This window comes from Propithecus coquereli, unplaced genomic scaffold (genome assembly GCF_000956105.1).
Source record: "Propithecus coquereli isolate 6110/MARCELLA unplaced genomic scaffold, Pcoq_1.0 Scaffold14, whole genome shotgun sequence".
NCBI lineage: Eukaryota > Metazoa > Chordata > Mammalia > Primates > Indriidae > Propithecus > Propithecus coquereli.
The window spans coordinates 17,458,085-17,481,980 of record NW_012138302.1 but is presented as its reverse complement, the minus strand read 5'-3'; the positions used below and the strand labels follow the sequence as shown (position 1 = coordinate 17,481,980).

General features: G+C 43.7%; 1 protein-coding gene across 7 annotated transcripts in view; it reads left to right on the top strand.

Moving 5' to 3' along the window:
• The window catches only part of ELAVL4 (ELAV like neuron-specific RNA binding protein 4), a 149,284-nt gene extending 125,568 nt beyond the window's left edge, over positions 1 to 23,716 (top strand). For 6 of the 7 annotated variants that reach the window (XM_012639383.1, XM_012639385.1, XM_012639380.1 and 3 more), the window contains exons 3-7: positions 775 to 878; positions 16,715 to 16,868; positions 18,277 to 18,502; positions 20,110 to 20,148; positions 23,172 to 23,716. In XM_012639383.1, the coding sequence (XP_012494837.1) occupies positions 775 to 878; positions 16,715 to 16,868; positions 18,277 to 18,502; positions 20,110 to 20,148; positions 23,172 to 23,499 (851 nt within the window). In that variant the 3' untranslated portion in view covers positions 23,500 to 23,716. Of the gene's footprint in view, positions 1 to 774; positions 879 to 16,714; positions 16,869 to 18,276; positions 18,503 to 20,109; positions 20,149 to 23,129 lie in introns of all 7 variants that reach the window. The other variant, XM_012639381.1, reaches the window with a different exon arrangement.
• Positions 23,717 to 23,896: the final 180 nt, after the last annotated feature.

Below are 23,896 nucleotides of genomic sequence, written 5' to 3'. Positions count from 1 at the left end.
TTTTTAATTGTTCTTTGACTCAAGGGATGATGGGGACAAAGAATGATTTGTAGCAACTGCTTTAAATTCTGGCCATGCCCGCATTCTTCACTATACACGTCTTCAGTCTTTGCTGCTTAGATCCTGCTACATCCCTCTGAGTGTGGGTGTGGCTGGCATAACCGAGGCAGTAGACACAGCTACTGCATCCAGCGCTTGCCCCAATTTTACAGGACTAAGCAGAACATTCAGTGTCTTTTGTTGAGCACCTACTGCATTCTAAGCAATATACTTGGTAGGCATTTTATGTATAATTATCTCACTAACTCTCTCAAACCTATCTGAGGTAAGTGCTGTTATCTCCAGAGAAGAGATTTGGGAGGGAAATGGGAGATTAAATGACTTCTCTTCGAAGTCATATAGCTCATAGGGAAAGTCCTAGGACTCTAGTTCAAGTCTCTTCTAACAAACCACACCTGCTGTCCTCCCACTCCCCTGTCCTACCTCTTCCTGATTATGTGGCACTTGTATATCTTGTGTGGATGTGTGGGGACACTTACCCATTTTTAGATTGGGCGGCTCCTGTGAGTTTAAAGGCCGACAGGAGTGAGAGCTGGAGGAATTGGAAACCTCTCAGTCGGGGGGTAAACCCTGGTATAAGAGGAACCATATACCAGAGGAGAGTTTTGACTCACTGCAGTGGGAAGTGTTGCCTCTATAAAGATACTGAGTGTGCTCTCTTTCTCTCTCTCTCTCTCTTTCTCTCTCTCTCTCTCTCTTTTAATGTTTCCACAGGACAGAGTTTAGGGTATGGATTTGTTAACTATATTGATCCAAAGGATGCAGAGAAAGCCATCAACACTTTAAATGGACTCAGACTCCAGACCAAAACCATAAAGGTAAGAAGTGACATGCCAGCTCCTAATTCAGCACTGGTTAAGTTTCATTCCATTGATCTAATAAATCCAGGCTATGCGGGAGCTGAAGTGGTGCTTTTTATTTATTCAAAGAACATTTACTGTCCCCTCTCTAAGTGAGGGACACAGGCTATTATAGGAGAGTGAGGTGAGGTTTGAATAGAGGGAAGGGACTGTGAGTTGTTGGACCTCCAATCCAGAGGACAGATGAGGTATTTGGAATGTAAGACCCCACCAAGAGGGCCTGTGGGCCTGAGTCTGCAAAGATGGCCGGAATGGAGCCAAGGGAAGAAGCTGAGGCAAAGAAGCTGTTCCAGGCAGAGGAAACAGCACATGCAAAGCTGTGAAAATGTAAGACATTGTGAATGGCCAACCGCATGTAAATAGTGTGACCTAAGTTTGGATGGGCCGGTGAAAAGACGAGGCTGGGAAGTGGGCAGGGCCAAATTAGTAGACCTGGTGTTTCAGGCTGAGCAGCTTGGCTTTACCTAAGGGTGGACAGGACCCTCCTAACAGAGACTCGAAAAGGAAAAATCTGTTATAAATAAACACACTAATGTAATAGGGACGAGTACTATAATAAAATCAATGAGAACATAATATGGGAAAGACAGAAAAAGTAACATTTCAACAATCTGAAAATAATCAAGTGGGTAGGTGATATCTCAGGAGGGGTTGTTTTAAGTCACAAAAGAAAACCAGTGACCCAAAGCCCACTCCTCCAGAAGGAGGTTTAGGTTTCTGTGGCTGGATTGTCATGCTCTCTGTTCAGACTTCACCTGTGGGATCCTTCAGGAGGTGATGCTGTTTGCTGTGGGGCTCCCCTAGGGCAGCTGGTAGCGGGTCTCGTGAATGGAGCCTGCCTCCTCCTCGGCCTCCCATCCCCTTCATCCCCCACCTCCGGGCAGCATCCTGTTTAGGGGCAGCTGCCAGCCGGTTAATGAGTCCCATCCTTCATAGCCTATTAAACCACAGGGAAGTGTCTCCTGGGCGCTCTTATCCTCACGACAGCAGGTCTGACGCAAAGTAGGACAAAAGAGAAACCTCTCCCAGAATGGAAATCTATAGATGGCACCAGCTCTCAGCATCTGAAAACACAAAACCAGAAAGAACTTTTTAGTCCAACAAAGCTACTTTTCCAACATCCAGACTGACAGAGGAGACTACTGGTAAAAGATAATCTTAGCTGGGAGGTAATCAAAACAAATACAAAACAAAGCAAAACCTTTCTCTTTTTAGAATATATTATGTGATTATCTTTCTTTCTTTTTAAAGCAGCTTTACTTTTGCAATTGAGTTTAGCTTATTTCTGAAGATGATAGCTTTCCCTGATCTCATACGGTCTGATACAAAAGCCCCCAAAACAAGCCTGATTCAGGCTGCCTCAGTCTAGGCTTAGAATCAATTCCTATGAGTTCTCTAAGGGAGAAATAATCAAGAGTTGTTTAATTATGGGCTAGTCCTCTGGGAGGCAGGAGGATTAATTTCTTTCAAAAGAAAAACATACCTATATTTATGCTTTAAGTAAAGAAGGGATACTCATGTCACCTGACTCTTTGATGAGCCCTCACTAGATTGAGAACTGTATTTGTGGGTTTGATTGATTTTCTGTGCTATCCAGTTCAGCATTAGAATGTCAAACATTTACTCTTCCCTTGACGGATACATTGACCTTGAACTGAGAGAGGTACTTTTCTTTCCTCTACAGTTTTCTTGAAACCCAAACTCTTCTCCAGGGGCTTAGGATCAAATAATCAGCCTTCGGTCCTGCTTTTTCTTTCTTTTTTTTTTTTTTTAAGTATTCCATAGGGCCATTGGTGTTTCCCCAAATACTGAGTGAACCTGGCTTTTCTGGTCTCAGATGCACCCCCTGGCCTATCATGCCATCAGCTGCTTTATCTAAGTGGATCTTGGAGACAAGGAACATTAATTATTATCTTTCTACAAAGAGCCTGTCTGCTGCCTTCCCTTACCTAGATCCCTTTCTCCACTCCCTCACCCATCCTGTGTTCACCCTGCGTCAAAACGTTGCCAACACATTTGCACTCAGCGGTAACGCAGGCTTCTGAGGCACCATAGGATTCAAAATGCACAATGCCATGGCTAAATCAATAATTTCCATTCTCTACTACAAATGAAAATTTAATGTGCAAACCTTGGGATTTCAGCCCTTTCATTAAAGCAGTTTATTTGCCGTACTAAAAATTAAGTTTGAGTGATAGGTTCCTTTATTAACTTTTCTTCCCTTTCCTAAAGGGACACAGTGTTTAAGGTAAAAATCATATTAAAGGGTAGGGGAAAAAGCAAACTCTTTTTGTGTGCTGTTAATAGTCTCATCATTTATTAATTTTTTTTAAATTGCTTTTTTGCCTTTCAGGCTACTGTTTACTTCTGCTTCAGTTTGCTTTGATAAGTGACATGAGATTTATCTCTTTGCTCTGACTCCCATGAAGGAATAGATAACTTGACTATCTGGAAAAAAGCTCATGTATTCTTTGGAAGCATGCATTACAGAGATCTCCTGAGAACCATCTAGACATGTTTGTGAACTTTTGTCAAGTTTGTCCCTCCTTTTCACGTTTCTAGCGTGCTTCATGCAAAACACACTACTTTTGTAAGTGTAATGCACAAAATAGATGCAGGCAAATCAAGAGTTAATTCCTAAGCCGTGAAGGTTAATTATTAACAGCTAGATTCAGGGATAGTTCTGGAAAGCCATTAGGGAGTGGTGGAGACTGTAATGAGTGGTAAAGAGGACAGCTATTCTGTTATTTATGACGATTATCTAAACCCAGAGTGTTGCCAGATCTTCCAATTGTTCAATAGAAATAGAAATCTAGATTTTTTTTAATGCCAATCTCCTAATTTTTAAATGTTGGAAACTAATTCAAAAAATTTTAAGAATTATGCAGGTGGGCTAAAAAGAACTTAATAGTTGATCTTTGGACAGGCAGTTTGCAAACTCTGAACTTAAATTTAAATACAAATAACTGTTTTCCAATTGGCAGTGAATGGCCCATTATAAGGCTACTACGGGATGAGCATCCCTAATTGGAAAATCCAAAATCCAAAATGATCCAAAATTAGAAACCTATATGACAAAGGAAATGCTCATTTGTACATTTCAGATTTTGGATTTTCAGATTAAGGATGTTGAACAAGTATAATGCAAATATTCCAAAATAAAAAAAAAATCCAAAATCTTCTTGTCCCAAGCATCAGGGATATTCAACATGTACTAGGAGGTATCCACAAACAATGGTTCCTTGTCAACAAATATCCATTTCCCCTTTATTAAGAGGGAAGTCATATAACTGTGTGAATATTGATGGCATAAGAGGGCAAGGCCAGACCTCTGTTTTCTAGGAGCATACAATCTAGGCATTTATAGCATCAAAGCAGAGAAAAAACATGATGCATAATTAAGCCCCCAATGGGTAGTGTGGATGGTGACCCCAGAGGAATTGTTCTTTGGATAATAACTTCTATAGTGGGAAAAGTTTCCCACCCCACACTTCAGAGAGATGATGTAACTTGTCCAAAGCCACACAACTGGCTGCCAATTGAGCTGAAGTTAGCATTCAAAGGGCCTGTGAAGGATTCTGCCAGAAAAGGAGCTGCTTAATGTGTTGGCATCAGCTTGAAATAACAATAATGGTAATACCTTATATTGAATATTCACTCTGTGTCCAATACCATCACAACCCTTTTACATGCTTGATATCACTTCATCATTGAAATATCCCTGGGGCTAAGTGTTTTACACACATCAGCTCTAATTCTTAAAATAGCCCTGTAAAGAGGTACTGTTATCTTCTTTAGACAAATGAGGAAACTGAGGCCCAAAGAGGTTTAGAGACATATCCAGGATCACACAATTGGTAAGTGAGATCTGGAGTAAGAAAAAACGTTTTAAAAATAACTCTCTGGCAGTAGGTCTTAAGTGTTGGAATGTCACACTGCCTGCTTGCTCAGCAGCACGTGCATTCTGTGAGGATGTGTGGGTGTGTGTTTGGCTCCGCACACACATGGGTTATACTCCCCGGCATGGGAAGGAGATATAAAAAGCAAACAAATGAATTGTATGGCTCCTCCAGGTTCTTTAGTAAACAGACTTGTGGCTCAGGGCTTCTGCCATCCCCCTGGGGACAGACCTGACTTCAGATCATTTCTTCTTGGGTCCCTGCTTTCCAGGCTCTGTGCTAGGTCCTGGGATTTAGGTAAACCAGAGAGCCAAGGCGTATGGACCACGGGCTTCCATTCTCTAGCCTGCCAGAGCAGACTGGAGCACTACTTGGGAAACTGGGTCACTTTTCAGTATTTCACCCCTGAGCTCAGTGGAGATGATTTGGCCCATTTAAGGATTTGGGGGTGCTGTTTGTTTAGCATGTTTTTTCAGTTGTCTCCAACAGGGATCACTTTAGACTCTGGAAATGGCTGTGGATTCTGAAAAATGATTCCCGGTACTCCTTGACCCCACACTGGATGCCCATCCCAGTCTTGACTCTCTCCTGGGCCCTAAAAGAGCATCTTCTGAATTTATACTAATTTCAGCTTCTTACTAAGAAGCACTTAATTGAATCCGGTTGCATTTGGTCCAGCTCTGTCACATTAATTAGGAACAAAGAAAATTAGATGGTTCTGTAGTACCTTCAAAAAAGGCATATGTTTACCAAAGGTACGGATTGATAAGTTACACTGAGAACCTTCAGTATAAAGTGATCTAAAATGGAATTTGAGGGTTTGGTATCACTTCCACTAAACGTTTCAGAGTGGTGGGACACCTGTTTGGGTTTCAACCTAAATATGAGAGCAGGATTATAGAAGTGTTCGCTGCTGGCTCTGCCTCTGGAAGCTCCTGTATCATGGGGGACACAGACATGCAAAGGATCATCTGTAATGCAGGGGAGGGGGGTGGTCATGGGGCTGCAGAGGTTCCCATTTGATGTTGGGGGCGGGAGGAGATAGAGAGCTATTCAAGGTTTGAGCGAGAGAGGGATCTGGTCAAAGTTAATTTCCAAGAAGATTCATCTGTCAGTGGTGTACCACGTGGGGTCTTTGATGCGTGAAACCAGCAGCTTGCAGGCTACTATGGTAGGTTTTTGTCAGCCTTAGACTTTGAGTTTCGTCAGCTCTGTTAGGAGCTTTATTCACTCATTTTAAAAGGAAGACATGGCCGGGCGCGGTGGCTCACGCCTGTAATCCTAGCTCTCTGGGAGGCCGAGGTGGGTGGATTGTTCGAGCTCAGGAGTTCGAAACCAGCCTGAGCAAGAGCAAGACCCCGTCTCTACTAAAAAAATAGAAAGAAATTAATTGGACAACTAAAAATATATAGAAAAAATTAGCCGGGCATGGTGGCGCATGCTTGTAGTCCCAGCTACTCGGGAGGCTGAGGCAGGAGGATGGCTTGAGCCCAGGAGTTTGAGGTTGCTGTGAGCTAAGATGACGCCACGGCACTCTAGCCCGGGCAACACAGTAACTCTGTCTCAAAAAAAAGAAAAAAAAAAAGCAAGACATGCTTATTTGTAAATAATTTGGAATGTACAGAATCATATCACAAAGGAAGTTATCAGCCATTCCCAAAGCAATAGCGTTAAATTAACATTTTTACATATTTACGTCCTTTTTTCATTGCATTACATGTTTACAAATGGTTTAGTGATTTACTATTTTCTAATAATTACATTAAGCTCTTACTCAAAATAAAAATAAAAACTTTTAAATAAAACATTTCCAGAACACAGGTCTGGAGAGCGATTTCAGGACTGGGTCTGAGATGAAGGAGCAAAAGGGCCGCTTCTGCCACTCTGAGCAAACCCCCGAGAGCTGGCAGTCAGTCAGGCAGTGGGGTGAGAGAGTCAGAAAGATGCCTTATCACCAGGCAGCAGCCCATGCTGGAGGGAGCAGGAGTAGAGACGGGGAAGGTGCACGAGCAAAGGAAAAATTTCCCTTCTCCAGAAGGAGAGTGAGCTCCTTTATTCCTGCCTCTCCTCCACCTCCGTGTTATGATGCGTTATGATGCGGCTTAACCATTTCTCCATTTTTGCTTTATTCTTCTAATAGCACTAACGGTGCCTCCAGGGAATCTTTCCACACTTGAGCTCTGCAGGTTCCAGTTCACCCCTCCCACTTCTTTCTCTTGCCAGGGGTCATCAGGGAGCTGCGCCTCCCCCTTCTCCCTCCTTCCACCTGCCTTGCTAAAGGCCTCCATTCCGCTGAGGCATCTTTTCTTTGCACTCGGCATAAGCAATTATTTCTCCTATCACTGCTCTTAATGCTTCCTGGAGAGTTAGCAGATCATTTTTTGCTGACAGATATCACCCCACCCAGCAATGATGGACTGCCTCCCTCAGTCTTGTTAATAATAAAAAGGTATTTTCTCTCCTCCTCCATTATTGCTAAAGTCAGAACCTATGCAAGAGCGCTTCCCTGCCAAGGTCAGCAGGGGCAGCTGCATCACTGAATCCCCAAGGAGCCAAGAGAGGGCACGTGGCAACGCCAGTAGAAACTGGAGACACATTCACCCCCGTCGTGCCAGCCGCCCTCTCTTTCTTGTGGGAGATTTTATTTGGGTACTCTGCTTCCTACTGCCCTGTTAACTTCCTTCTGAGTGAATAATCTCAAATAAAGGGATAGGAGTTGGAGAGATGGAAATACAGTTTCCTGCTCTCTCATCCAAGTGAAGTCGATATGGTCCTGGTATATTAAAGGTCATTTGTAGTGTCCTGTGTCTAGATTAAAAAAAAATTGGACATGTACAGATTGGAAAGACACTTAGGTTTTCAGAAGTATGCAGAATGGGATCTGGGGGCTTTAGCTGTCTGCAAATGTAAAAGAAGCCAACAGTGTACTGTGAGCTACTTCTAAAAAAAATAAGCACACTCTTGGTTATGTCAGTAGAATTATGGACTCCGAATCACAGAAAATAGTGGTCCTTTCTTTTCCACTCTGGTCAGCCCACCCTGGTGTCTTTATGTCCTATTCTCATTTTCGTGTTTTGAAAAGACCTGACACTCTAAAGGTTGTCCAGAGGTGGCAAAGAGGACACTGCACCCACATATTCATCCCACAATGGTTGCTTTTCCATTCTCTAGGAAAGAAAATTCTGCAGCGATCCCCAGGCATTAGTTCAATCCTATATTTCAAGAATCTGGGAAGAGAACCCATGTAGCTACTTATTTACCTTGGGTGGTAGTGAATCTCCAATCATCAGAGTATTCAAATGGAGTCATCAGGGATGATGTAGGAGGGATTTCAGTCTCAGAATGGAGTCTGACTGTATCATCCTAAAGGTTCCTTCTAGCTTTGAGATGCTGTAACTTTGTGTTGTTTCTTGACCTAGAGATGCTCTGTCCAGTATAGTAGCAACCAGCCACATACAGCTATTTATATCTATTTACATTGGATTTTAAATTAATTAAAATGAAATAAAATTAAAAGTTCAGTTTCTTAGTCACACTAGCTGTGTTTGAAGTGCTAGGTCGCCACATGTAGCTAATGGCTACCATATTGGACAGCAAAGATACAGGACATTTTCCTGATCCAAGAAAGTTCTGTGAAACAGTGTTAGCCTAGAACATTGGTGGTCCTAAAGATTAAAGAATCACTTCTCCATGGTGCTCATGCAGCCTCAGGGCAGAACAGCTGATCTATCAAAGATCGTAGAGCACCACAACCCTTTTCCCTTCTCCCTTTTTGTCCATTCAAAAGAGCTCTGAGTTTAGAGAGTCAAGTTCTAGCTCTGTCAAAAACTACCAGGGATGACCTTGGGCAACTTATTTTATTTCTCTGGACTTATTTTCTTGTCTGCAGAATGATTCCTTCAGTCTACCTAATAAAATATTATAGCGTGATATTTCCAGCTTGGTGACTTCCCAGGGAAAGTAAGAATTTGTGCCAAGCACATGGCTTTTATTTCACTGTCCAACTTAGCATGGCATAGTGGAAAGATCCCAGAACTTGGAGTCATCTACTGGTTTGTCTTTTAGTTCAGCTGTGTGACCTTGGACAAGTATTTGATCTCACTGAGCTCGTCATCTTGAAAGTGGAACTAATGATATCTCACTTGTAGGTAATCATAGCTTATAATGGATGCTCAAGAAATGCTCCCCAAGATGAAGATGATGGTGAATAGGGTTATCCCTAAGGTGCCAATTACATGAGGGGAGGGCAGGACTTTTTTCCATCTACATGTTTCAGAGAGTAAAGAATGAGAGTAAAGAATGAGTCGAATATTACTAAGACTCAGGCAACATATGGAAAAAGCTTTGCATAGTAGAAAGCATAATGGAGCTTTCCTTCAAGTGGCCACAGTAATCATATCGGTCTGTCATAAAGCAGGAGCCAGGAGTTGCAGCTTAGTGAAGATACGGAGTCTGGGTCCCTGAGTCCAAGAACCAGGTCTTCCACTAACCAAGCCATGAAATCTTTAGTGCACCTCTCCCTTTTCAGGGCCTCTAGACAGAAAGAACCCCTACATACTAAGTAAGCCCATTTGATAATTTGATGGACATTTTAAAAGAAGTTGCAAGACACATGAATCTATCATCACACCTTTTTTGTTCTTTAAAAGAAATACTTATCTAGCCTATTGTGTGCCAGATATTCTTATGATATTCTTGGATACTCTTTAATTCCATGATTGTTTCTAGCTCCTTCTTCACATGATAGACAGCTCCTGGGAAATAAGCTAAAACCCACTGCATATAATACACATTTCATTTCAATTCAGAGAGCATTTTTTGAGCTACTTCCCTAGGAAGGCTTTGAGACTAGATGCCACGGGGGTCTGCAGAGATCACTAGAATGCTCAGACTAATAGGGCAGGTAAGATGTTAGCACAGATGGCTATGATGGGAGACAGGGTGTGGTAGCTGCTGCCACTGAAATGTGTGCCTTCTGTAGACTCCAAGGAGAGAACAGTCATTTGTGCCTGGGCCTTATGGAGGAGACGGCATTCAGGCCTGGCCTAGAAGGATGGGCGGGGAATTTATTTTGCCATGATGATGAACGAACAGCAAGAACAAAGACATGGAAGTCAAAACATTCAGGGCATATTCAGAAAACTGTGACCATGTTTTTGTTTGAACTGAAGCATAGGGTGCATGAAGCAGTTAGGAGATGAAAGGTTAGGCCAGATTCCAGAGGGCTTTGAATGCCAGGTAAGGGGTTTAGACTTCCATCACAAAGTGTTAAAGAACCATTGAAGGTTTTCTGAGCAGGAAAAAGTGGCATAATCAGAACTCATTAGAAATGTTATCATCAGGTTTTGCCCCAACAAAAGAATAGCATGTATCAGGTGGCAGGTAGGGGAAGTATAAAGAGTGGTGCTAAGCAGATGCCTATTCTGCTTGTGGGTGGGGCTGCAGCTGCAGGCAGAGGTAAACTGATCCTCACAATCAAAGCTGTTGTCTCCAGGAGCCAGCTGTCTTCTTCGTTCTTCTCTCCCTGCTCTTGGAGGTGGGATTGGCGGTCTCTGAAAGGCTTTGCTCCTAGAAGACCCTGGCAGCACCAGAGTCTGTTCCCTGCTGCCATTCTCCTGGTCTCTTTGGAATGAATGCTCTCCAGGGACCTGGCTGCTCTAGGGAGATTGTATTCACTCAGAGAATAGGGTGTTACAACAGATTGGGGAAAATCTGCAGCCTGATTTTCTGAAATGATTGGTTTGTACGTATGTCTCCTCTGCTAGACTAATAGTCCTACATATCAGGGACTGTTGTATTCATTTCTGCACCCCCGGTGTCTAGCATAAGGCCTGATTACATAGCAATCTATCAAAGCCACTGTTTATTGAGTACTTACTGTGTACCAGGTGTTGTGCCTAGGAATCTTGCATGCATTTTCTTCTTTAACCCTCAAACGCCTCTATTAGAGAGTTTCTAAACTGTGTTATTCAAGTGATGCAGCTCAGAAACGTTAAGTGACTTACCCCATAGCATATAGCTAGTAAGTGTCAGGATTCAAATCCACATCTCTCTAACCCCAAAGCCCTTACTTTTAACCTCTGCCTCCTTTCTGTTCTAGAGCCTGTTCTCAATCTTAGTTAAAGAAACATAAACAAGAACTCCTTTGGAGGGATTGTCTAAAAATACGGTTACCTGATACTCAGATGATACTCTGATACTCTGTCAATGAGACCCACAAGATAAGGGATAATGAGGACAGGAAGGTTGTTTCTGGGGTGTGGAGATAGGATAATAGTAGGAAAAGGATGGAGGCTACAGGGGAGATAAATGTGAACTCCGTAGAAGGAAGAAGTTTTCCAACAATCGGTGACGGCCAATGTTGGTGCAGGATGCCTCATGAGGTGGTGAGCTTCCTGTCTTTGGAAGTGTGTAAGATGGATGGCCAGCTGTCTTGGATCCTACCCCGAACCTTTGAGGTTACTTCCAGCACCAAGTTTCTGTAAAGCAGATTTCGGGAATAGTACTTTCTATTGAGATCACCAGTGTCACCTTCTGCCACCTTTATCTCCACTTACCACAAGCCATGATTACAGAGATTAGCAGTTTTGTGAATAGAATGCCTAGCTCATGAAAACATCCAGTCAATGATAAAGGTCATGTCATTATTGTCATCTGAAAGGACCCAAATAATGGCGTCTCTGTTTTCCACACCCAAGTTCTAAACCAATTAAGAGGTAAGACAAAAGAGAAAAGTGTTTGAAATCCTAAGGGCGTCTTCATTAATTACTTAAGGCCTGGATGGGTTACTGGACACAATGAGCTTCCTAACATTGGGCCCTACTCTTTGACAAACTCACACACACTGTCACGGGGGTTCTGGTCCCCACAGACCTCCCCATGTGACAGCAGAGCCTGCCCCGTAGAACTCAGAGCCTGGAACAGAATGTGTGCTTCGGGCTGGCGTCTGGCTCCCAGGAGCGGGGAAGCGGGCAGTGTCTGAGCCTCCGTGCCCACTTCTCTTATTAAAGCCTCCATTGGAGCAGTCGCTCCACCGCCCCTGGGGAAGAGTGAGTGAAGGGATAGAAAAAGGCCTTCGCTGCCACTCCAGGGGGCTCCTCCACATGGAAGGAAACACTGGGAGTGGGAGATGAGTCTCCTCCTGGCAGGAACAGTCCTCCGTACTGCACTCTTCATTTGCTCGTTTACTTCCCTCACCAGACTGTGGGGTCCTTGGAGCAGAGACACTCCCAGCACCCATCCCAGCATCTGGCATCAGTAGATGTTCAGGAAGGGCAGGAATGAATGAACTCTCTCCTCTTCTAGCCCCAGTGTTCCCCTCAAGTAGCTCCTTTTCAGGGCTGGGAAGGATGCCTTTTCCTCTCATTTTATCCTCTTCATTGCACCCGAGGTCACGCCTTTGTCATGTTTTCCCGGTCCTCTCCATTTTCTGTATTATGGCGGGTCAGACAAGAGGGGAGGTATTGCTGGATGACTCAAGAAACATTCTTCCCAAGGTCAAACTATTCCTCCCACACTCCTGGGCCAAGTTCTGGCTGTGAACAGGTACGGGGAGCTGTGGGTGCCATGTGGGAAGAGGCAGCCCCCAGCCGTAGTCCTGCTGCCCCATCCGTGATGGCTAACAATGCCTGCCTTATCCACCTTGGTGAGGATCACAGAGAGCGGCATTGGGAAGTCACTTTGGAAAGTGGAAAGTACTTTATGGACAGTGGAATCTGTGGAAATGTGCTAGAGGAAATTCATGGCATTGAAGCAGTAAAAGATGGTCTGGACCCCGCTGGGGTAGCAGAGGAGGACAGCGCCTCTACAGGCATTCGCTGGTAGTGTTCCACATGTTTGCTTGCTTGGTAACACTGGAGGGTATGTCCCAGTGGGAGCTAGATTTCCAGGCTGGCCCACAAAAGCCTGTACAACTCATCATATAATAATATTTAAGAAGTATCTACTAGCTCTAGGTATGTGCTAGACACGTTAAATATATTATCTTAGTCCTTTACAATAACCCATCACAGGAGAATCATCCCCCTTTTTACCAGTAAAGAAATTGAGATTTATCAAGATCAAATTACTCGCCCAAGGTCACACAGCCGGTGAGTACTAGAACTGACCCACAGTGAGGGATTAAGTGTGACGCCATAGTAAGTGTCATTCTTGTAGAGGGTGGGGGGACTGTGCACAGCAGGGATGGGGAGAGCTGGGAGTTTGGAGGGACTGCAGATCTTCTATGGAGATCATCTATACAGTCAGCCATTCATGGCCACTCACCTTTGGGATGCCCTAACCCAGAGAAGAGTGGCCTTTTCACTCCCAGCTCTTTCTGAGCTCCACAGTGAGGTCAGCCCTGGCCTAAAAATGCCAATCTGGTCTTCCGAGATGCTGGGTGAATGAAGCGAGCAGGATCCCAACTGTCTGAGGCCAGGGGCTTCTCAAGGGCGCTGGCTCCAGTGTTGGAAGCCCTGGGCTGTAGGCCACTAGCTCAGGGGGATTAACATGCCAGCAATGCCTGACCTTCCGCAGGGTCTGAAAGTTGGCAATTGTTTAGACATGTTACAGCCTAACAAAGGGCCTGACACCTGTAGTCTTTCAGTTAGAATTTAATAAATGTTTGAGGAAACTTGAAAGTTTTAGACAAGCATTTCGATATTGAATGTGGAAGGATTCTTTTTTGTCATTTTTGTCCACTCCAGATCCTAAGGGTTTCATGGACATGGGGCTAAGAGAACAACAGACTTAAGGTTCCAAATGGAGGAGAAAAACTAAACGGAATTAGCTTGGTAGAGAATGATCAGGTGCTATTCACTTTTGGGATTTCGGGTCATGTCTGGGGATCTGTCATCATAATTCTCCCTGGTTGAGATTGTCGGAATCATGTTTTGGGGAAATGGTTTTGGTTGTATCACTGACTTTTCAGTGCCAGCTCCTCTTCCCTAGCAGGGTCTGTCCCCGACCTGCTCCCTCTGTACCCAGCTCTGGCTGCCCAGAACTAATGAGAATCAAGGTCATTACTGCCCATCCTGCATTTACTGGGTGCTGTTAGACCTTTACTGCGCTAAGCCCTCGGCCTTCATCACCTCATTTGTCCTCCCAACAGAGGACAGCTATTATCAAGCTACCATTTCCTGACCTCACCACCATCAGTCTAATGTCAGCTCCGTCTTCTTCCTGGCCGTTTTAAGCTTTGATTAGTCTCTCCCTCCTCTGCATTTCGGCTACACTCCATACAGAGCCCTGGCATAGTGCACATTTTGTGGCATTGTATAATCAGTCTGTGTGTTTACTCATCCATTCTTTCATTCAATTCGTATTTATAGAGTACCTCCTGTGTGCTCTCCATTGCCCTCTTTGGACCTGGAGGTCCTTTAGAGCAAGAGGCCAGGCCTTGTTCTTACTGTATCCCCAGCACACAGCACTGTGCCTGGCTCATAGTAGATCCTCAGGAAATGTTTACTGAGAGAAGGCCTCTAAGTGATGTGTAGTCCTAGAACAATCTTCTTTCAGTTCTTCCAACCCCAAATACTGGAGAATGGGAAATCTGTCCCTTAGCTCTTAGTTTGGTGGGAAAATACAGGTGAGATTCTAGGTGCTTGACTCTCAGTGATCCACCTTAGTAGAGGAACAAAGTGGCAGTTAACCCCAAAGAGCCAGTAATGTCAGCGTCATTCATCATGAGCTATGGGTGTTCATTCATTTTTTCAGTAGATGTTGAGCACCCTGAGAGCAGGCTCTATGCTGGGAGCTAGAGCCGCAGAGATGAATAAGACACACACACACGTACAACCCACAACCTAAAGAGATCATCAGACTAGGTGAAGAAGTGGTGAATTAAGGTCAGAATGGTTCATTGAGACCACAGCTAGGGAGACTTTTAGGAGGAGGTGAGATCAGAGAAAGCTGTCTAGAGAAGATGTCATTTGAGCTGAACCCTGAAGAGGAGTAGAATTTGGACTTGGGGAAGAAGGTGGAAAAAAATTCCCCATGAGCAAAGGCATAGATGTGGGAGGTTGTGTTTTCGGGGAGCACAAATGTCATTCAGATAATTAATTTGTCACTAACTGGCAGGGGTGAGACAAAGGTGACCCTCGTTACCATGAGCACATCACTATAATGTTTTATTTCCTTCTCCCTAGCACTCCTTCCTCCTGCCCAAAAAATTAGTTCTGCTAAGTTATATTGTGAAAGCCTCTGTCCCTTAAAGGACAGGAGTAGGAGAACCTTCTGAGGAGTGAAGCCCTGTCTGGGCAGTCACATGGATTCTTGGTCCTTCGGCCCCATGCCCCAAATGCTCCCACAGGAGCCCTTCATGTAAAGGCCCCTCTGCCTCTCAACCATGTTCTGGGAAGGAGTCTCCTGGGTCACCCATGAGTTTCTAGAAGATGTAGACACTGCAGGCAGCTGCCTCACTCCATCAGCAGGAGGAGGCCAGAGAGGCAGCTTAGTCACTCACATCATTTTATCTGTTGAGTCAACATCTATTTTTAGGTTTGGAACCCATAAAGGGACCTGGCATCTCTGCCATATAAAGGGAGAGAGTGCCACGGATGAGGGGTCTGCTTATCCTTCATGCTCTTTGCTAGACCCAGCCTCTCCCCTGAAGGTCTCAGAAGCAGGTCCACTTTACAACTGGAGGTTTAGTTCTTAATGTCAAAGATCCAGTTTAACATGTGCAATTCTTTTTCACATATACTTTTGTATACGTGCACACATAGGCACACACACACTCTCACCCCTACAATCTTAATAGGTCTTGTGAATTGGTTATATGGAATAAATAAAAAATGCTAAGGCATTATAGGTCCTTTCCTGTCCAATGTTGTCAGATGTGCTCTGAAATGACTGTTTTCATCATCTATTCTGAGCCATAACCACCCCAGAAATAGCTTTAGCAGGAAAGTGCTTTTGTTAGACTAGCTGTAAATTATATTTCAAATGTCTGATGTTGTTTTCTTAAAAAATAAATAAATAAGTAAATGAAAGTCTAAAATTAATGACTGCTGGGGTTTGCTTTGCTTATGTGTACTGCTACAGATTTGGCTTCTTGCAGATGGAATTTCAGATCTGTTTACACTTCTGTGTTAGCTTTTTGGGGGAAAAAAAAGCAGTTGAGCGATCTGGGAGGACAAATTTACAAAGTCGAACTTATTATAACCATCGGTGAGGCTCTCTTCTCTGTCTCACTGCCCTTTCACTCCCTCCTTTCTACCGTGCCCCCGTTTTTGTTTGTTGTGGTTTTATCTGCCCTGCCTCAAAGTTAGAGGCAACTGGTCCTTGCAGATGTGACAACAAGGTCGCATATCCAGTTTCACAAGCAGATGTTCATTCAGCCCTATTTCACCAGCACTTTGTCATTCAGTGAGAGCAGACCTCAGGGGAACAGATTGGAGCAACACAAAGGATGGGACATAAAAAATCTTGCAGAGAACCTGATCGCTTTTATGTATTCAAGAAGAAGGGGATGGGGGTAGGGAGGGTGGCAAGGAGAGAAATGTGCAGAGCAGAATTTCATGGGGTTTTTTTGGCTTATTCAAAGATTATTATGTGTTGGATACAGTAAATCATCTATACACCCACATCCAGGAGGTAAATCTTCAGAACTCCATGCGTGGGTAGCTCTGCATTTAACAGCTGCCATACAGTAGCTATTTTGTTCTGCACTTAGAGACCCTTATCTGTGCATTTGTTTTAAGTTATCATCAACTCTCCTCTTGTTCCTCTATTGCTGTTCTCCTGGTTCTCATTACTATTACAAGAGTAGCTAAAAATCTGAACTACTGAGTGATTTAAACTGACACCATGAGTTGTGACGGTAGATGAGGGGCTGTCATCTTGCTTGTTGACGCAGTCTCGTCTCTGAAGGTGATGACCTATAATGGATTTAGCTCCTCTTGCCTTTCCTAGGTCTCATATGCCCGTCCAAGCTCTGCCTCAATCAGGGATGCTAACCTCTATGTTAGCGGCCTTCCCAAAACCATGACCCAGAAGGAACTGGAGCAGCTTTTCTCGCAATACGGCCGTATCATCACCTCACGAATCCTGGTTGATCAAGTCACAGGTTAAGTGTTTCTTTGTAATTTCTTCCTTGTATCCCGATATCACCAGCCAGCACGCCCTGTTACCTATAAGAACAGAAGGCTAATGGTTGCTTAAGGCAGAGGATATGGGTCATGAATAGACAGATGTTCGACTTGGGAGAAAGACTTCTTATTCTGCCCAAATGTAAAATGGGCCATCTTGGGAGGTAGGAGTTCTCTCCATCACGGATTACTTATTTGAGCAGCAGCTAAACGACTTGGCAGAGTTGTAAAGAGGATTCAGGCATCAGGTTGAGAGTGGGACTATACGACCTTCAAAGTCTCTTTCAGCCCTCAACCAAGTAGCATTACTTTTGTATGTGTAAAGAACCTGTGTATATAGCTGTAGCTCCAATTCGTAGCATTATCAAGTGAGAAGGAACCTCAAACTGCCCCATTTCACACAAAACAAATCTTCACTGAAGCTGGCTCTGCCCCAGACACTGTGCAGAGGCATGCCAGAGACAAAGGATGAAGGAGGCACAGTCACCACCCTTACAGGACTCCAGTGTGACAAGTATCTGCTGGGGGCTGTCAAGTATCCCCCCACCCCGCCGTGAGAGCTCAGGAGGTGTGTTATGCCTGGTGGGAATTGTCGGGAAGGCTCCATTGAGGAGGCAATGTTCGAATGGGGTTTAGGAGGATGATTTGAAGCTATCTGGCAAAAAAAGAGGGATAGAACATTCTAGGTAGAGAGGACATCATATCCCAAGACATAGAATCAAGGAAGAACACAACATGTTCAAGGAGTGGCGGGCAGTTCAGAGTGGCGGGTGTGAGGCTCAATAGGGTATTTGGAGCCAGATTGCCAGGGACACTGAATGCTGTGCCAAGAGGTCAGGACTTTATCTGTATACAGCAGGAAGCCATGGAAGGGGATTTTATGGGTTTTGTTTGTTATTCTGTTTGGAATGGGGGCAGTGAAGAATAGGTACCACGCACAAGGTAAAAATTTCAAAAGGTACAAAAGAGGTATAGAAGATGTTTTTAAAAGGTGTGATGTGGTCAGAGTTTGCTCTTCAAATAGATTACTTACTTGCTAGGTGTGGAGGACACATGCAGGACTAGAAACTGGACAGTGGGTGATCAGTTACAGTCACTTATTGGAGATGAGACCTGAGCAGGGCAGTAGTGGAGGGCTAGAGGGGACGGATGTAAGAGATCCCTATGTTCCGTTGGTGGGAGGCATCTGTCTAAAGCCATGGTGGCAGAAATGCAGGTAGACGTATCATTGACAGGTGAGAGAGATTCAGGGAGCTAGGCTCAGCCCTGACCCCAAAAGTGGGCCGACTCCCCACAGTGTGCACGGGGCCCAGTCCATCTCTTCCTAGAGATGTTTCAAGGTTTGCTTTGTTCACTCTTTTACAAAAGCTCTTTCTCTTTCCCCAGGAGTGTCTAGAGGGGTGGGATTCATTCGCTTTGATAAGAGGATCGAAGCAGAAGAAGCCATCAAAGGGCTGAATGGCCAGAAGCCCAGCGGTGCTACGGAACCGATTACTGTGAAGTTTGCCAACAATCCCAGCCAGAAGTCCAGCCAGGCCCTGCTCTCCCAACTCTACCAGTCCCCCAACCGGCGCTACCCTGGCCCACTCCACCACCAGGCTCAGAGGTTCAGGTAGGCATGCCCACAGAGGGAGGAGCCCTGCTACAGAGGTTCAGAGCTGGGCAAGGGCCTAGAGAAGTGCATGGTTCTGAAGGATGGGGCAAGGGTAAGAGCCTTGGCCCCCAGGAATCACTGTGCAAAACTCCCCACGAGCCGCAGTTTCCACTCCTGTAAAATGAAATGATTGGACCAAGTGCTTGGAACCCCTTTTCAGTTTACCACTGTGACTGAGCGGTAGAAACAAAATTACTGCATTTAACCAAGCAAGAACGTTCAGTTTCAACAAGAGTTGATCACAGATAAGTGACCACATTCAGCAAATTAGACTTAAGGCTGGACAGTGGCTTTTAATAAAATCAAAGAATAGACCAGGAGGCAGATTCTTGCCAGAGGAAGTGGTTTTTCCTGTCCTCTTTTCCCTCAGCAGGTAACACTGTTGGGTTCAGGGAAAGGGAGAGTCTCTCTGGTGTTAACTTGACTCTGTTAAGTCAGACTCTGGGAAAACAAGGAGGAAGATTTTGTCCAAGCTTCAGGCACCTAAACTACAGTAAGCTCCTGGTGCAGTGGGGCATTTCCCTTCTTCTCCTGAGACTTTTCTGAAAGACAAGTTTCTCTCCAAGAAGCCAGTATGACCTTGATGGGCCTCTATTGTGCAAGAGATAACAATATTTTTTACCTGCCCATCATAAATTCTAAATAATGATTTTATTCCACCTGTGTCCCAACTTCCCTTTAATGAAAGGATTTTTCTCCTTGTCAAACTTCACATAGGAAAATAGTAGGTACTTCTATCTAGTGTACTATGGTCCATCTGCCCACAGTGAGGAGAAAAATCAGCCTCTTTAGTGTCCTCCCATGCCCCGTGAATTTGAAATGGTTAATGATTTCATGAAGAGTGCAAGTCATCTAATTTTTATTTTGTGTGAGAGCACATGCAGTATTTATGTAAAAAGCCTCTCCAGCAGGCTTCTAATGGTGGAAACTATGGTTACTACTGCCCCATGGTGTGAATAGCTTGTCCCCAAGTAAGGTGCTGAACGTGAGGAAGATTATAACATAATGGCGCTTTGCTGGGAGGTGCTATTGGGAGGTAAATAGTAAGCTCATTTTTAAAAATCTTAACCCAAAAACTCCCCCAGCCTCCCAAAAATGTGCGTGGTAAGAAGATTTAGTTAATGTAGCTAGGCTAACAGAAAAGATCCGTTCTGGTGCTTATTGTGTGCACATGTATTGCTAATCTGGAATAGAGACCTTTATTCACAAGTTTAATTATAGTAAAAGGTGAACAATTTAAGAAGCCTCCCCTTTTAACAATTTCACACACAATATAAAACTAAATCCACACAAATGTTCTGAGAGGTGGGGTAGTGGGATTAATTCAGACCTTGAAAGAAAAGGAGATTCATTAGACTCTTGCTTTAAACTCCAGCATTGACCTGAACATAAATTACTTGCAGTTGGAGGCAGAAATGGGGAAACTACCGGTGGATGGACTCCTAAGCAGTGGGGAAAGTGTTGAGCTTTTCTTCTTTGAAAATGGAGCATTCTTATTAATAGTTCCATTGAGCGATCTTGCCATCTGTGAGGCATTAACCCAGAGACCCTCCTTCTCTTTGCAGGCTGGACAATTTGCTTAATATGGCCTATGGCGTAAAGAGGTAATTAAAACTCCACAGATTGCCAGATGTCCGTGTTGGCACAGACTGGGGCTAGAATTTTTTTTTTAATTCACTAACTTTACTTTAAAAAAAAAAAGAATCCTTCCTTTTTCTTCCACCAGCATGTCAAATTCTTAATTTTAATTTCAGACCTCAGTTAATTTTGTTTCTTTTAGGGCACACAAAATGTATTTGTGTGTTTCACTTTTTCTTTTATTTGCAGGTGGGCTTCTCCTATGGTTCAGGTGCCACAGCTACCAAGCCCTTGACAATCAGTTCTTTGAATGGCTCCCCTAAGGGGGAAGGCTTTGACTCTTTGCTGGCTGGTTTTGCAAACTTGCAAAGCAACTGTTTTGCATTAGCAATGCCAAGATTCAGTTAGGAGGGCATGTTCCAGCAAATCGGAATTAGAACATTTTGCTAATCATAGTTGACAATCGTATGATTTTCAGTAGAAAAATTAGATTTTGGACTACCAGCTCTAGCCAAAGCATAAATAAATGCATAGACGGCATTCTAACTCCTGCCCCCGCCTCAGTGTGCATTTCAGAGCACATCCTGAGAATGAAGTGTATCTGTGTGCACCTCAGCCAGGGGTTTCTTTTGTTACAGGTTTTAACAGTAATTATAAATCCTCCTTTGGTTATATATGTATGTGTGTTTTAAATTTGCTGTTACTTTTCATTGAAAGCCTTTTGTGTGGGGTTGGGGGCTCAAACAGAGTCAAGGCTTTTGGGGCTCTCTAAATGCAGTCACAAGGGTATTCCAGACTGAGTCTGAAATCTGAATCTTGGGAAGTTAGGTGTGTTATGTCACTGTGTCCATGAGATTCCCATATGTGCTTTTGATAAGCTCCACTGCACTGCTAGGGATGTAGCGTCTTCATCATCTTGCTCAGTAGAGCTGCACACTTTAATTCCCCTTCCTATAGTCAAGGGAAAGAGATGTGATCTTTAATAGTCCGCATCACACTCCCTGTACCAGGCAGTTCTTTCACCACTTGGCCATGCATGGTAAGTACCCTGACTCCGGGAACTGGCACACAGTAGAGGAAGTAACTTGACTGCAGACTTCACTATCAGACCGCCAGCCTCTTGAATCTCAATCCCAGTATCAGTGAGGATAACTGTGAATTATCTCCACATGTCTAGCACACTGTTTGCCTGTTCCCAGGCATTTTACCTCTTTCCTAGCTCTGTCCCATCCCTTTGCTCCTCTCTGACTTTAGTGAGGTAGCACCAAATGTTATGAAAAGAGTGATACTTGTAACCTAGATGAGACCAGGGAATACATAGCTGTGGCATGCGTGCTGACACCTCCTCCACTGCCCCACCCACTAATTGATAACAGCATTCTCTTTTCCTATTGAACCCAGATTTGGATCTAGAGTCCTTCCTACCAAAGTGTTTCAGGTAGCCATCACCAACTAGAGTAGAGGCTCTACTTGCAACCTCTTTGCTGGCCTTGATCTTGGCCTTATAATAAATACTTAGCCAATTCTCTACATATAAACTGAAAGGGGTCAATTCACCTAGTTGGAAGAGAGAAGGTTGAGAAGACAGTCTTCACAAATAACACAGATAGCAATTCGACTTGGATTTGCCCTTCTAATATATGTACCATGATAGTTTTTAGTTTTGTCTTGCTGTTTGTTTTTAAGCAAGAGGGAAGACTGACTTAGTGAATAATAGCAAAAAATAATGTCTATTGTATTGTTATGTCTAGCATATCTTCAGCAGCTATTTGATTATCTAAATTCTAGTTAGACACAGAACTATTCATTAATAGGATTTGCAAATCTCCAAGAATATTTGCTTATTTTTAAAAACAACCCTGGTTCACACACCTTACCCCATGCTCTTCTTTTGTTTCCTCTCCTCCCATTCCCCCAAAATTAAACCCTGACCAAATGATAAGATGCTAGTCAGTGTTTAGGGTCAAAAATTTCTGTATGAGTTCAGTATGAAACAAAATATTCACAAATATTGTTTCTGCTCTAGGCACTAGTAACCTAATTGTTTCATCTGATACATCCATCACAAATCACATGTGGATTTATTTTATCAGACAGTGAATAGAGTCTGAAGGGTCATATTTTTATTTTCAAGATTACATGAAAACTGAGATTTCTAAGCTTAATACAAAAGCAGTTATAATAGGACAAATAACAGTTTAATGTTTTTCTAGTATATAGTGATTCAGGATATATAAATGCATAAACCACTTGAAGCTTTGCTCTAGTGATTCTTAGAAACAAATTCCAGATAATATAGCATCAAGGAGTGATACCTCTTTATTATTATCGGTCAGGTTTTTGGGGAACGCTTTTGAATAAATGCTAAATGAGACATGAGCCACCCATCTGTTTAATAACAAGACATGTCTGTTCATTCTCACTTATCTCCATCCTCAATAATACCAAGAAATCTTTGACAACCACAGGTCAAGGGACTGCAAAGATGGTGGACTTGAGCACTGCTAAGGCTATACCTTAATCTGCCTTAAAAATATAAAAATTCCCAGGCATTTACATCAACCAAAGTTATTTACCCACCCAATCAATAAATATTTATTGAGTGTTTTCTGTGTGTCACTATGTCTGTGAGATTGCCATATGTGCGCCACTGAATAAATGAATAGAGCCACAGAATAAATGAAATAGGGCCCCTTGCCCCAAGAGTTCACTATGTATTGTGGGTATGAGGGGCAGGGTAGGGTGAGGGTGGGATACTCTGTGGTAGAACGATGGTAGAGCCTTGCTCTGGGAGCCGTGGGAGTCCCTGGTGGTTTTTAAGAATTGGCCTCGGTCTTTCTCTCAGCGTGTACATGCCTTAGCCAGTCTAGCCATTCCCGTAGAAGAAATGCCATAGACATTAGTTTTTACATTTTGGTTTTTAAACCCTGAAGACTCTCCAGCAAACACTCACTCAGCCCTCTGCCCCGTGTCTGTGTCTGTGCATCTGTGTGTTATCCATGGTCAGACTGATGTCTGGACCAGTCCCCCCTTCTGCTTGTCCCCCCAGGTTCTCCCCAATCACCATTGATGGAATGACAAGCCTTGTGGGAATGAACATCCCTGGTCACACAGGAACAGGCTGGTGCATCTTTGTCTACAACCTGTCCCCTGATTCCGACGAGAGTGTCCTCTGGCAGCTCTTTGGCCCCTTTGGAGCAGTGAACAACGTCAAGGTCATCCGTGACTTCAATACCAACAAGTGCAAGGGATTCGGCTTTGTCACCATGACCAACTATGACGAGGCGGCCATGGCCATTGCCAGCCTCAACGGGTACCGCCTGGGAGACAGAGTGTTGCAAGTTTCCTTTAAAACTAACAAAGCCCACAAGTCCTGAATTTCCTATTCTTACTTATTAAAATATATATATAAATATATACGAACAAAACACACGCGCGCGCACACACACACACACATACAAAAAAGAGAGAGAAACAAACTTTTCAAGGCTTATATTCAACCATGGACTTTATAAGCCAGTGTTGCCTAAGTATTAAAACATTGGATTATCCTGAGGTGTACCAGGAAAGGATTTTATAATGCTTAGAAAAAAAGAAAAAAAAAAACAAAAAAATACCTTTGATGCATTGAATGTTCTTTCATAGCTGTCGTTGTTGAATATAATATACATAGATAGCAGTGTGCAGGGATTTTTACCCAGCCAGCTAACTTTACTACCTTCCTTGAAGGTGGATCTTTTTAAGATGACCATTCGCTCATTTGAAGAAGAAAAA